Source organism: Pteropus medius, unplaced genomic scaffold (assembly GCF_902729225.1).
Source record: "Pteropus medius unplaced genomic scaffold, Ma_sr-lr_union100, whole genome shotgun sequence".
In the NCBI taxonomy this organism is placed as follows: Eukaryota; Metazoa; Chordata; class Mammalia; order Chiroptera; family Pteropodidae; genus Pteropus; species Pteropus medius.
In genome coordinates, this window is record NW_024352785.1 from 14,835,202 (window position 1) to 14,849,425 (window position 14,224).

Sequence of the window (14,224 nt, forward strand, 5' to 3'; positions counted from 1 at the left end):
TTTTTTATTTTGTACTGCATGGATGGATGGATGGATGGATAGATGATAGCTAGCTAGCTAGCTAGCTAGCTAGCTAGATAGATAGATAGATAGATGATAGATAGATGACAGATAGATAGATAGATAGATAGATAGATCCCATTAAAGAAAATGAGTATAATTTTAAAGAATGAAAAGGACCATATTTTTCTTGGCTTTACATTAAACTAGATGGATAAGATATTCCCACTAGACCGTAGATGCCTTTTTTTCTAAAATGAAGTGGGAATGACTACAGAAATAGCTAATATTTGTTAAAATAAGAACTCCACAATTAAAGAAAATAACATTTTCCATTCTGAGTTTGATGTTGGAGAGATAATATACTGTTAATAATAACAATATGAACCAAAAACAGTATCTTACTCGCCAAAAAGTTCAAAATTCAATGGTCATATATTGAGTGGCTGCTCTGAGAAGGAGCATTAGGGATTTAGGAGGGGGAGGGAGCTTGGGGCGGAAGTTCCTGTGGGGGACAGGAGCAGCATGGTTAAAGGCCCAGGGGATGTAACAAAGCAGGCATATTCAGGAGCAGAACTTGTTTGAGACCATGTTCATCAGAGCCTCTGCCAGTCTTTGCTTTATGTCGGAGCAAACTTTGGTGTGGCCACCTTTGAGTAACCCAGCTGACCTTGTCTTAGTATTTTCCTGTAACTGGGCTCTGGTCTCAGAGTATGCACTTGCCCACGCTTCAGACAACTTCTAGCTTTATTCCCACCCACTCTAATTCCATTACAGCTTTCACAGAGGGAAAATTTGGCTTAGTTTTCTGTCCTTTCACTTTCTCTAACTGACTTTTGCATTGCAGAAGTGATTTCACCCTTAGTCACGTACAACCGAATGTCTGCTGCTTAGCTGCTCAGGGTAGGTGATGTGGAAAAGAGCATAGTCTCTGAAGTCAGTCAGGCAGGGCCTGTATTCACATTTCAAAGGTGTCCTCACTTACTGGCTACGTAAATCTGCCTAAGCTATTTAGACTCTCTGCACCTGCTGCTTCGTTTGTAGTGTAATCCCTTAGTTATGCATCATGAGTGTGGAAAGAGCCGGTTGACATAGCCTATTCTAGAAGGAAAGCATTCTCATTTGAACACTTGGAGGGTCCAGAGCATAAGGCATAACCCTGGCACTATTGGCATTTCAACCAGATAATTCTTCGCTGTGGAGGACTGTGCTGTGCATTGGAGGAAGTTTAGCAGCATCCCAGGCCTCTGCCCACTAGATGCCAGTAGCACTCCCTCGACCTCATATGTGACAACAAAAAATAACTCTGGACAGGAGCAATCATCACTCGTTGAGAACTACTGATTCAGAGGATGATTTTCCTATCAAGTTTCATTTTGGTTCATACAGAGTCAGACTGAGGTGAGTGTCTGGAAAATATTGTCTGTTTCTGGTGTCCCTTACCATCTGCCCTCAATCCAACATCATTAGGCATTGGAGAAATACTCTCCACAAGAGTCAGCTTAAGGCTTTCAGAGTTTAAGGAGAGCCTCTACAAGGCAAACAAATTTGGTCTTGCTGATATTGACCAATGCTTTGGTAAAGGTTTGATGAATTATTACTCTAACAAAGTTTCTATCTCAGCAAAGACCTGTAAGAAATCAGGGAAAGAGAAGGGACAGAAGATTTCATCCTATCACAGCAAAGGGAGCACTCAATAGCAAATCGCCTGGCACAAGACTTGATACACAGCAAGGACGTCCCATCTTCTTTCTTTCTAGGTCTCAGAATGCAGGGCTAGTTAGTAGTTAACTAGCTGCCATCTCTCTCCCCACTCCCCCAGGGTGGTGAGCAACAGCCTCCACATCAGGAACTGCGGGCCAAGACTTAGGTTTTACTCTACTTCTGGGATGGATTACATTTGTATTTATCAGGTCTGAAGTCAATCCAAGGAATTTGTACTTTTTAAAAAAATCAACGGATGGTTAAGAGAGGGGAGAATTTCTAATAGGTATGAAGGTGACAGTATAAAACCCATCACAGTTATGGTGGGTAATGGAAACTGGAAAAAATTCTTGCATGAGTTGGTTGAAGTGCCACTGATTAAATTTGAACAAGATGCTTCAAGTGAGAAAAAAAAGATAGAATCCAGATGATAAGGTAGAGAGAGGGTGAAAAATGGAGATAAAAGGAGGATGAAGCAGTGACTTAGACCATTCTTTATCAAGAAGAGAGCAGATGCAAAGAGCAAATGCAGATTTATTTTTTGTTTAAGACAAGATGTCTGAAACCGACTAAAGGTTGAGGGAAACAAGCCAGTAGAATAGAAGAAACTAAAGGTCCTAGAAAGGAGGGACTAACAAGGGAACAAATTGTCAGAGAAGAAACATCCCTCCCTCTGAGTCTTGCGGAAGGAATGAGAATAAGAGAGACTTCCCTTAGAACTTACTGTTTTCAATTAAGTGGTTGAAATGCTTTTCATAAAATGCACATGGAAAGGTAAAATATTAAACTGTTATCAGTCATGAACAAACTAATTTCAGCCAGCTTTAGAAATCTGTGGGTAATAAACTGGTGACTAAGTAGTCATTAAACATTTATTGTTCACATGTCATAAGGCATTGGACTTCTGCCAATTCTCTAAAAAGAGAGGCAAAATTCTTTCAAAATGTTTGTATGATGTTAAGTATTAATCTGGCCTTAACAGTTTCTAATTTTAGTCACTTTCAGTCAAACTGGTCACTATTAGGAGCACTTTTAACAAAAAAAGGTGTGTACTCAGCTTAGTAGGCAAATATTTTTTGCCTACTAAGTACAAGTACTGTGTGTGGTTTGGTTTAGTGGGTGTTGAAAAAGAGATGGAGGGTGGAGAGCTGTGCTAGGAGAGTTTGGCGGGCCAGAGCTTATGATGAGTTATCTAAACTCACAGCAGATATTTAAAATCTCAGGCCCTTGAAACAGGAGGTTTTATAACATAGTATATACAGAATATTTTATTATCAGCGGAGTGCTAGATACCATACTGAAGAAACACCCGCTGTCCGTAAGAATTGAAATCAAAAGAAAAAAATCCTTCTATCTGCTTTGGCAGCGTATTTCATCATGCCAAAGATAAAGCAAGAAAGTCTTTTGAGAATTTTTTATTGGAGTCTGAGTTTAAATCTGTAGCACAGAAACAAATAACTGAATGCCCTCTGCTGAGATGCCTCGTCAATTTTAAAAAGTCAGACCAATATCTTTTTGCCTGAAGACAGTTGGCTGGACTAGAGACTATTTTAAAGTCTACTTCAGCTCCAAGAATTTTATTTTTGTGATAAAACCACTCAAATGTATAGAAAATATAATATATTTTTTGCTCTTTTCAAACAAATCCATTTTTCTGTTGAACACAGTTAAGGGATAGTTTGCTATGCTTTTTTGTTTTGGCAATTTAGGAAGAGTTTCCATGGTTTCTGTGGCCTCTTCATCATGTTTTCTGTGTATCAGCTTGACCATAAGATTATCTAAGGCCAACATCATCAGTTCTTTGGATGTATGTCCCTCGGGCATGCATTCCCACAAACGCAGTAAAATTTGGCTTTGGGGATGACATAATTTTAGATAACACATTAGTGTGTGGCCCATCAAAAGGCTGTAATATATAAACAGATATAAGATATATCTGTGATGTTAAAATTTCATGATTGGGGAGGATTAGAAAAAATAGATATAAAAAGACTTGGAAGGGGAACAATAATGGGGAAGAAAAAGTTGAAAAACACTGCCCTAGGGCAAGGAGTCCTCAGGGATTTAAAATGTATGGGTCAGGACTCTGATACATCAAATAGTATACTTTTTTTTTTTTTTTAGTTTTAAAAGTCTATATTTAAAGAGTATCCTCCCTACTTTTCTAATCTACTGTGGGATACTTTTTGATATGTTTTAAATTTAGACATTTTCAAATTCAACATAGCATGTAAAACTCAATTTATGCAGAAACTTTTCTTGTGACAAAAGGCATATGTTAAAAAACAGTGGTCTCTTTTAGGTCAGCCTGTTCTGTGTGACCGCCTGACAGCCAGGTATTGCAGAAGGCTGTGGAAGGAGAGTGAGTGGGCACCAGAGAACATACAGGTCAGACCCAGATTTGCTCTGGATTAGCCTTGCAATTCGGGGCAAGTCGCTTCAAGCCCTTACACCCCAGTCTTCTCTTCTGTAAAACAAGGATACTAATACTTCACCTTATATGATCGTTAAAGTATTTGAGATAACGGGACATCAGGCGCTGGCTGTTTTCTGAGTTAAGTGGTAAGGCAAAGTAAACAATAACTGGGTAGAAGAGAACAAGACGCCCAGTGGACCTGGTTTGCCAAACTTCACAAACATCCTGCTTGAGTTCCTGCTGCTGCTGTTAAAAAAAAAAAAAAAAAATTATTGTGTGGAGAATGTAGCCCATGCCCAGTAGCTTTCAGAGTAGGATTTGGGCTTTGCATCAATGAAGAGACATCAGGATCATCAAAGACACTGGCAGAGAGCAGCATTTCTCTTGCTCCATAAAATCACCATGATTTATTCCTTTAATAAAAAAAATCAGGGGCTTGTGCAGGCACAATAGCTGTGGTTTTATGAAGGGAAAATAAGCCAGAATTCCTTGTGGTGGGGCCGTGGCCACAAGGAGTAAGATCTGGATTATTGATAGAGGCTGGCATCATTCCACAGTGGCGCAAACATGATTGGACATCGGATAGCTTCAAACAACTCGCAATTGTCTTAGGTGAGAAAAATTCAAACGATACTAAACCAGACTAGCTCTGTTTAAGTAAGGGCTGCAGTGTCTTTGATCCGAGGTTGAGTAAAGTGTCTGGAGTAGGAACAGGAGAGGGAACACAGTTATCTTGAAGCTTGCACTGGTTGCTGGTTGCCCACTCAGCAGATGTGAGCAGTTTCGCTGTCACCATGAATCAAGGGCTTTTTCCCTCGATGTTATAAATAGGGATGGGTAAATATTTTGGATTCATCAGCCTCCAAGTATTTTTCAAATGTTTTGGGTTCAACCAAACAGAATACATCGTGCTGAGCACATTTCTCCTTGATTTTTTAAGGACCGTGTGTGAGTTATGGAAAATGGAATCCATATGTTTCTGCTTCATTTACTCTTAAATCATCAAAAGGTTGTGTTGTAAGAGCTATTTAATATCTAAGATGCCTTCTGAGCTTGATTTTTAAAAAATATATAAGACACTTAAAAGTTTTGGTTTCTTTAAAAGACAAAGACGGGGGAAGAAGGGAGGGGGGGAAGAGACAGAGAAAGGGAGACAGGGCGGAGGGGGGCGGGGGGGCAGGCACCTAGGAAGGCCTGTTTTACCAAGACGAAATACATTTGAACACCAGGAAGTTCAAACCCATGAATTTCAAACGGGTCCAGAGTTAGAAAACAATGGCTCCTCTCCAACCAGTTTCAGAAGCAGCTCTGATGACTGCAGAAAAAGCAGCTGGTAACTTGGCAACCGCACCAGGGAAGAGAGGGCTGCGAATGCACATACTGTTAGTGACCCACCTAACACTTGTGCCCACTGGTGCAGAAGCTGTTACTTCCAGGCCTTCTGAGGGCAGTTGCTCCAGTCCAGATAAAGAACTCTTTGCCCTATTTTACCATGGAAATATCTGCTCTCAGTATTTTCCCAGGGTTGTCCTGTCCTAGGCCAGCAGTTCCTATCTGTTCCTCTGCCATCTGGCCCAAATAGCTGGCCACTTGACTGGATACCGTGTGTGCATTTAGGATGGTGTTTATTTATTGGGCAGTTTCTTTAGAGAAATATCTCATTTTGCTCACAAGAGATTTGAGAAAGCATATCATTTCTGTAAAGTAAGAAATAAGTAGGCGCCCACGAGTTGGTAAAAAGCCAAATGTAAAACTAAGTTTTCTTGCCCCCATCTCAATATAGAGTCACTCTGTAGCAGCTCTTTAGGCATCTTAGGCATGCCTCATCATTTATATATGGCATCTTATGAAAGGTTTCAGAAGAAAAGCATACAAACTATTTTATGTGATGGTGTAATTGAGATAGATCTGTAAATCTCTGTAGAGGATATATCTATCTTCTGAGAGTTATAGAATGTTAAGATGTAGAACTTCATTAACCAGCAGGGACTTTAGACTGTGTGGTCTGAAGTCACTTCAACAAAATGAACAGTCCTGTGAATTCCTTATACATCCCAGTTTGGGGTGAGGGACAGTGTTTTGGAATCTTAAAGGGTGGGGCTCTTTTTTCCCCCAACTCCTAACCCTAAAAACCATTTAATAAAATGTACCTTAATCTCTTCATCCAGCAATTACTGCTGTTAAGGTTTTGGCGAATGTTCTTTTGAGTTAAGAGCACACGCGCGCACATGCATGCACACACACGTACAGAGTTTAATGAGATCCTACTGTTTATTCTGTTTTGTAGCTTCTCTTTTTAGAAATATATTGTGGACTTCTTCCCATGTCAGTAAACTGTTTTTGCTTTATGAGCTTTAATGCTTGAAAGTATTTCATTGTAGGATTGTACCACAATTAGCTTACTGTCTCAGAGTATTTTTAAATATGAGGTTTAAAAAAATTATTTCAGATACGTTTTAGAATGTTGACCTTAGAAAATAAACTAACCATCACTTCTACATTTTATACTTTCTTTCATTTTAGACCAAAGCACAGACACCCTCTGAGAGCCATGGAGATCCGTCTCTCTCTGTGAGGAGATGCCAAGCTCTCCTACAGAGATGATCCTTTTTAAAGACCCTAGAAAAGATCGATAAGACACTCAGTAAATTTTGCTGCTTTTTTCTTCCTTAGAAAAGAAGTCGTTTCCACCTTATTTCCACACCAAGAGCCTCGTGACTTAAATCCACCTGCCTATCCTTATTCGATGCTCAGTCCATTGGTAAAGTTGCTGGAGTCGACTTTAAAGAAAGCTGAGGTCCATACTTATTTTGCTGTCGGTTTCTCAGTTCCCTTGCCCCTTGTTTTGGATTTTTCCAATCTGTTACTAGAGAACTCAGCCCTGTCCCTTTTGTTGACAGGTTGCCAGGATACATCCAGGCGACAAAGGCTGGTTCCTGTTCTGACAGCCTCAGATACTACAGGAACTCCTGCAGGAGGGGATGTGAGTCTTGGAGCTTCCAGCGATTTTGCTCCTGTTCCCACTAGCTCCTCCCTGAGGGGCTCAACGGGCCATGATAAAGGCTAAAATAGAAAAGGTAAAAGAACAACGTTACAAGGTGAGGCTCTCAGAAGGTATGCTCTTTCTTCCTGGTCTTGTAGCTAATCAATCTTAAATCTTACCTTTCACTAAGAACGGCTGCTTAGTTTAGATAATCTTGATCTCTTCCACTTCTTTCTCACCATCGTGTAGTAAAAACCTTAAGTACTACTAAACAAAATAATAAATACTTTATTTCATTGAATGACGCTCTCAATAATGTGAACTATGGATTAAATGTTCTAATGGCTAGAAAAGAATCACATTTTATTTGAAGGGATGATTTTTAAAATAATTTTCTTCAAAGAAAAGTAGATAAAATGTCTTTAACATTATTCCAGGACTATATGTTTATTAGCCAAATTGTCCTTGAAAGAAAAGGGGTGATAAAGTCTATACTTACTTAATTGACTTGGTGGATTTTTTTATTAATTGAGATAAAATTTATATGGAGTGAAATATAACTGATCTTAAGTTCTTAAATTCAAGTTTCTAGAATCAGTGAGTTTGATAAATATATACAACCATGTAACCCATCACCTTAAGATATAGGACATTTCTGTCACTCAGAAAGTTTCCTTACATCCCTTCCAGTCAGTCTTCCCTTCATAGCAACCACTGTTCTGATTTGTCACTAGAGAATAATTTGGCTATTTATGAACCTTATGTAAATAGAATATTATGGTAAATGTTTTTGTATCTGACTTCTTTGGCTCAACAGAATGTGTTTCAGATCTTTCATATTGCTGTTTATATCACTAGTTCAATTCTTTTTATAGGTGAATATGATTGCATTATACAATTATTCCACATTTGTTTATCTATTCTCCTATTAATTGGTATTTGGTTTATTTCTAGTTTAGGTTTCCTATAACTAAAGCTGCTATAAACATTCTTGCACAAGTCTTTTGGTGGACATATGTTTTTATTTATCTTGGGGTTAGACCTTGACTTGAAATGATGGATGATAGGGTAGACATGTTGTTAATCTTTATAATGGGTATGAAACGATATGTCACTGTGATTCAGTTTGCATTTCCCCGATGCCTAACGAAGTTGAGCATTTTTACATAAGTTTGTTGATTTATGTCTCTCTTTTGTTAATTATCTGTTTACATTCTTTGCCTCTTTAAATTTTTTCATTTTTCATACAATCTTAATGATGTATAATTTACATAAAATGAAATACATACATTTTAAGTACACAATTTGATAAGTTTTGACAAATGATTACATCCATATAACTAGCAAGAATATCAATATAAAAACATTTCCATTAACCTTTATAGTTCGTTCTCCACCCACCTATCTACCCATCAAGCAACCACTGATCTACTTTCTGTTACCTACGTATTAGCTTTGCTTATTCTAGAGTTTCATTTGTGGAATAATTTAGTATATATTCTTTTGTATCTGATTTCATTTATTCAGCATAATATTTTTGAGAGGGATCCATGTCATTGTGTGTATCAGTAGCTTTTTTATTTTTATTGTGGAGTAATATTCTATTGCATGAATATGCTATAATTTGTCTATCCATCTACCTATCATGTATACTTATGTTGTTTCCAGTTTTTCAATATTAAGAGTAAAAGCTGCTATAAACATTTGTGTATGTCTTTTTGTGGAAATATATTTTCACTTCTTTTGGGTAATTAGGGATTGAATGCCTATGACATCAGGTAAATGTGGGTTAAACTTTGTAAGAAACGGACAAACAGTTCTCCAGAGTGGTTGTAATATTTCACATTTTCACCAGGCTTGTATGGGAGGATCTATTTTTCCACATCCTTGCTAACACTTTATATTAGCAATTTTTTAAATTTTGGCCATTCCAGTGTGTATATAGTGGTATGTCTGTGGTTTTAATTTACATTTTTCTAATGATTAGCAGCTAATGACGTTGAGTTCTAATTCATGAACTTATCAACTAGTTATATATTTTCTGTTGTGAATAACCGATTTAAAGCTTTTGCCCATTAAAAATGAAACTGAATTGCTTGCTATATGACGTGATATATATATATACACACACACACACACTCTTGCAAACATTCCTTCCCAATCTATGGCTTGCCTTTTCATTCTTAATGGTGCTTTTTAAAGAACAGAAGTTTCCACTTTTTATGAAAGAAATTTTTAAATTCTTTTTCTTTTAAATTTAGTGATTTTTGTACTTTGTCTAAGAAATCTTTATAAATATTGAGGTCACAAAGATATTTTCCTATGCTTCTAGAAGCTTTATAGTTTTTATATTTATATATATTTTATATAGCTTTTATATTTAGTTCTGTGATCTACATTGAGTTAACTTTTGTGTGTGGTAAAAGTAGAGTTGACATTAATTTTTCCCTTCAGTTATTTCTCCATTCTTTTTTTAAAAGATTTTTCTCTTCTCCATTGAATTGTCTTGGCATCTTTGTCAAAAATAAATTGACCACATATGTGAATCGACCATATATTTCTGCACTCCATTCTGTTACATGATTCCATTTATCTATTTTTATTGGCATCATTAATTTTTAATAAGCCAGCTCATCTTGGCTTATAAATAGTGAAGCAAGTATTAAAAACAAATATACAAGTCGAGTTCTTCCATGACTGCTTGCCAGTGGAACCATGCACAAGAGTTTGAATCAGGCTGGGCATTTTTTTCTTTTATGTTGTTCAAATTTTTCCCTAGGCAGTATAGTAATCCTCCCCTTAACCAAGGGGATTATATTCCAAGACCCCCAGTGGATGCCTGAAATCACGAATAGTAACAAACCCTATATATACTGTTTTCTTCTATACATGCCCAGCTATGATAAAGTTTAATTTATAATTAGGCACAGTAAGAGATTATCAACAAAAACTAATAACAAAATAGGATAATTATAACAATATACTGAAATAAACGTTATGTGAATGTAGTCTCTCTGTCAAAATATCTTATCGTACTCACCTTTCACTTAAAGGAAGTACTTTATGGCTTCTCTTTGGCATATCCTAATTATCACCATCACTACTCTTGTGCTTTGGGACCGTTATTAGTATAATAAGTGTTATGTCAACACAAGCTCTGTGATACCAACAGAGCGACAGTAGATCTGATAACCAAGAAGGCCACTAAGTGACCAATGGGTGTTGTTTACCAATGGAAGGTAAACAACACAGATATGCTGGACGAAGGGATGAATCAAATCCTTGTGAAACAGAGAGGGACAGCATGAGACTGCTACTCAGAATGGCACATAATTTAAAATTCATGGGCTGTTAATTTCTGAAATTTTCCATTTAATATTTTTGGGCTGTATTTGACCACTGGTAAACTGAAACTGTGGAAAGCAAAACCTTGAATAAGGAAAGATTATTGCAAGCTGATTTGAAGTTATTCTATAATAAGCAAAAGCCAAAAATATAAAGTTATGCACTTATTCAAGAATGATAATCACAGTTAAAGAGATGTATGTTTCAAACCCTGTTATACAAAATGTGACTTGAACTTAATTTCAATCGATTGATTGATTCATTCATTTGTTCAATAACTTATTGAGTGTCTACTATATTATAGACGTTGTTCTAGATGATGAGAGAAAAATAATCTCTATTTTATTGCCTATTTCACAATGTGTTTCTCACAATCACAGAGAAAAAAATTTATACCTGGCAAAATAAGCATCAGATTAAATGCTTCACGCATTCCTGTGAATTGACAGAAAATTATCAGCACTCAAATGTTTACTAAGGAAGAACATTTCTTTAGGCTTTCCAAGTTTGCTATCACTGTCATAAAATATCCATATCTTTTGAGCCTGAGAATGTAAACTACCATTTCTTTCAGTTGCATTTTTCAGTTTATTTTAGAATTTTAATCTTATATATTATTTCTAAGACAAATTTTTCTGAAAAACTAGACCCTAATATGGCTTTTTCTTCTCTGAGTCTACATAATTTAAATGAATATGTAATACTTTAAACAAATTTCCCAAAATCTCTGGTGAATGAAACATTTTCAAGAATATGTACAATTCTGAAAAAACTGTAAATGGTAAAGAATGTGAACAATTTCAGAACAACTTTCCCGAGGGAGCAGTGGTGATTCCTATGGAGTCTTAAAAACATTGAAACATTTTTTTAAATATCAAAACATCAAGTATGGCAATAGGCATCCTGGGGACAGCAGAGGGGGAGAATGTAAAGGAGACAATTTGATAATAGGTTGAAAGTGATGTAAAGCTGCAAATAGAATGTCCAGGGTGTAACGTGAAGGCGAGCATTTTTTTTTGAGAGAAGGTCCTAAGAGGAGCCTGATTAAGTTCTATGTCAGCAAAACTTGGTAAGGTTCTGGTTGCACTGAGTTCTGTTTTCTAAATTCACATCGATTAATACCTGGGTGTTTCACTGGAGTCCCATTTGTATGCTCTAATTCAGGAACTTTTCCTAAAATACCCAAATAGTAAATAATTTTGGCTTTGTGGGCCATTACTCTGCATTTGTAGGGCAAAAGCAGTCAAAGACAAAGACATAAATGTGTAAGTGCGGCTCTGTTCCAATAAAACCTTGGTTACAAAAAGAGGTAGACAGGTAGCCATATTTGGCCAGTGAGCTGTAGTTTGTTGAATTCATTCTAATTTTCAAGGAATCCTGATGAAATATTTTCTAAAATCATACATGAAAGTTAAAGGTCTATGGCCTCAAAACCGTGCTTCTTCTGAGTGCCTGGTACTTTGGGGCTCTCTTTAGGAGAAAGACGACTTCCAAGAAGAATTAAACTTTGAAAGTCATCTGCACTCAGGATGCTTGTGGTCAAGAGAGACAATATACGAATAAGCCCAGCTCAGAGAAGCCAGGCTCTCTGCTTCTCCTTTAGCTTTCTACCTAGTCATGCAGAACCCAGTGCATGTGTCTACTGAGTCGTATAGCCATCTCTGTTGGGCTTATCTAGCTCCATTAATGCTGGTCATTTATGATTTGATAAACAATCTTTACTGTGAGGTACAGGGCTTGACTCAGTACATAGTCCTTGGCTGGATTCTCATTTATCGTGGATTAAGTAGTTATACTTATAAAGCTAGAATATTATTCTCTTGAGTTAGTATTGTACAGAGGATAGAACAAGGATTCTCAGGAATCCCTAAGACATGAATAAATACCATAAAACTAGCTGTTAACTCTTCCTTTCCAAGAGTCCTTATATGTTTTTATTCCTTAATTTAAATAATGAGCTTGATTTCTATTTTAAAAACTAATATAAAATCAAGCTAATTTCAACTCATTGAAGATTCAGTAAATTTTGTTAGCACCTACAATGTGCCTGGCACTGAGCTAGGTGCTGGATATGTACCTACGGAGAGAATAAACCAGCCCTTAGTGTCTTGGAGTTTACATCCCATTGAAGAAGACAAATACTGCACATTTAAACAAGACAAAAACATATTCAGTAAGTGCTATGAAGAAAATAAATAGCAATGTGACTGAACATAACCGTGATGGTGGTAGCTGTGGTACATGTGTCATGTATATGTATGTACATGTGTGTGTCCATGCATGATATGTGTCTGCTTGTGCACTTATATGCTTGCATATGTTCGCATGTGTGCAAGAGTGCACACGTGTGTCTGTGTACATGTGTATATGTATGTACATGCATGTGTGTTTCTTTTATGTGTGTGTGTGTGAGAGAGAGAAATTACTTGAGAAAGTGTAGTCAGGAAGGATCTCTTTGAGTTGATAATATTTAAATAGAGGCCTGAAGGACAAAATGAGAAAGCTATGCAAAGAACTGGAAGAAAATTCTAGGCAGTGGCAAGAACATATACAAAACCCCTTTCCAGTCCCTCCCCTAACCTACACCAGAGTGAGTATGAGTTTGACTTGTTTGTGGAACTGAAATGTGAACGTGGATGAAGCACATTCAGACAACAAAGAGTAAAGGGAGACCAAGGCAGAGACATAAGGAGGCACTGGCTTATAGAGGGCCTTCACGGTCAGGAGTTTGGATTTCGTTTTGAGAGTAGTGGGACAACCATGGAACATTTAGTCACAGGAGGTTTAGAATTTGTCTTGTAGTTTAAGTAGTTGAATATGGCTACTCATAAAAAGATCGATTAGAGGTGGCACAGGTGGGAGTGGTTATTCACCCACTGGCTGAAACAGCATGTGGATGGTGAGGCACATCCATTCACCTGCCTGGCAGTAAACCTAGGAGTACAGGCAAAATATCCAAAAGGGGTAGCCTGCCACATCAGTGATAGGTCAAGAAATGTTCCTGGGTGAAGTGATATAGTATCACAAGAGGTTATCCAATATCAAAGGAGTAGACCAAAGACTGGAGTGAAAGAATATGAGAAAGGAGATGCATTAAGATGCAAAAAAGCAGAAAGAAGAGATGAGAAAGCGAGCAGAAAGAAAATATAAGCAATGACTAGAGTAGGCAGTCATTAATAGGCAATCATATAGAGAATGAAAAGGTGCTAAATATTTTTTAGAGTGTCTGCTGGTCCCTTTTACCTTTTCTCTTGCTCCCTTCTCCCCACCCCCACGCAAGCCCACAATAAGATTAAGAATCTAGTTGGACAGCTGGGGAAAAGGAAAACATTCTCGTGATCATCTCAGCCTGGCCTCACCACCAGTGTGACTTCTCCTAAGTCAGAGATGTGGTTAAAGTTTATTTTTAAATTACTGTGAAATGAACAAAGAACAAAATGAGAAGTAGTGAGAGTGAGAGATAAAAGAAATAAGCAATTGGAGAAAGACTCAGAATTCAATTTTTGGTGAGTTTTATAGCCAACAATTGTCCTTATTAGTACCATCTGACCTGGTTATAATCCAGCATATCATTACCATGTGTTAGATGGACCAGCATCCTGGCATGGATTCATTGCTAAATGAAGATTATGACAATGATTATCAATATATTCTCTTGACCTAGAAGAAACATAGAGAGGGATGTGTAGAAGGGTGCATGTGTGCATGCATATGTGTGTATGTATTGTCTGTGAGCACTTGGAAGCAGAGTACTCAATGAAATGATAATTATAACT

The 14,224-nt window shown here is 37.2% G+C and overlaps 1 protein-coding gene across 11 annotated transcripts in view; it reads left to right on the plus strand.

The window, feature by feature from the left end:
* ZNF475 (zinc finger protein 475) overlaps positions 1 to 14,224 on the plus strand; it is a 77,174-nt gene that overhangs the window by 15,782 nt on the left and 47,168 nt on the right. For 4 of the 11 annotated variants that reach the window (XM_039848537.1, XM_039848542.1, XM_039848541.1 and 1 more), the window contains 2 exons: positions 1,185 to 1,401; positions 7,021 to 7,218. Coding sequence is in view for 1 of the 11 variants with exons in the window: in XM_039848547.1 (XP_039704481.1) it covers positions 7,174 to 7,218 (45 nt within the window). In the remaining 10 variants the exon portion in view is untranslated. Of the gene's footprint in view, positions 1 to 122; positions 1,402 to 4,006; positions 4,093 to 4,129; positions 4,733 to 6,793; positions 6,918 to 7,020; positions 7,235 to 14,224 lie in introns of those variants that run through there. The other 7 variants (XM_039848536.1, XM_039848547.1, XM_039848538.1 and 4 more) reach the window with 6 other exon arrangements.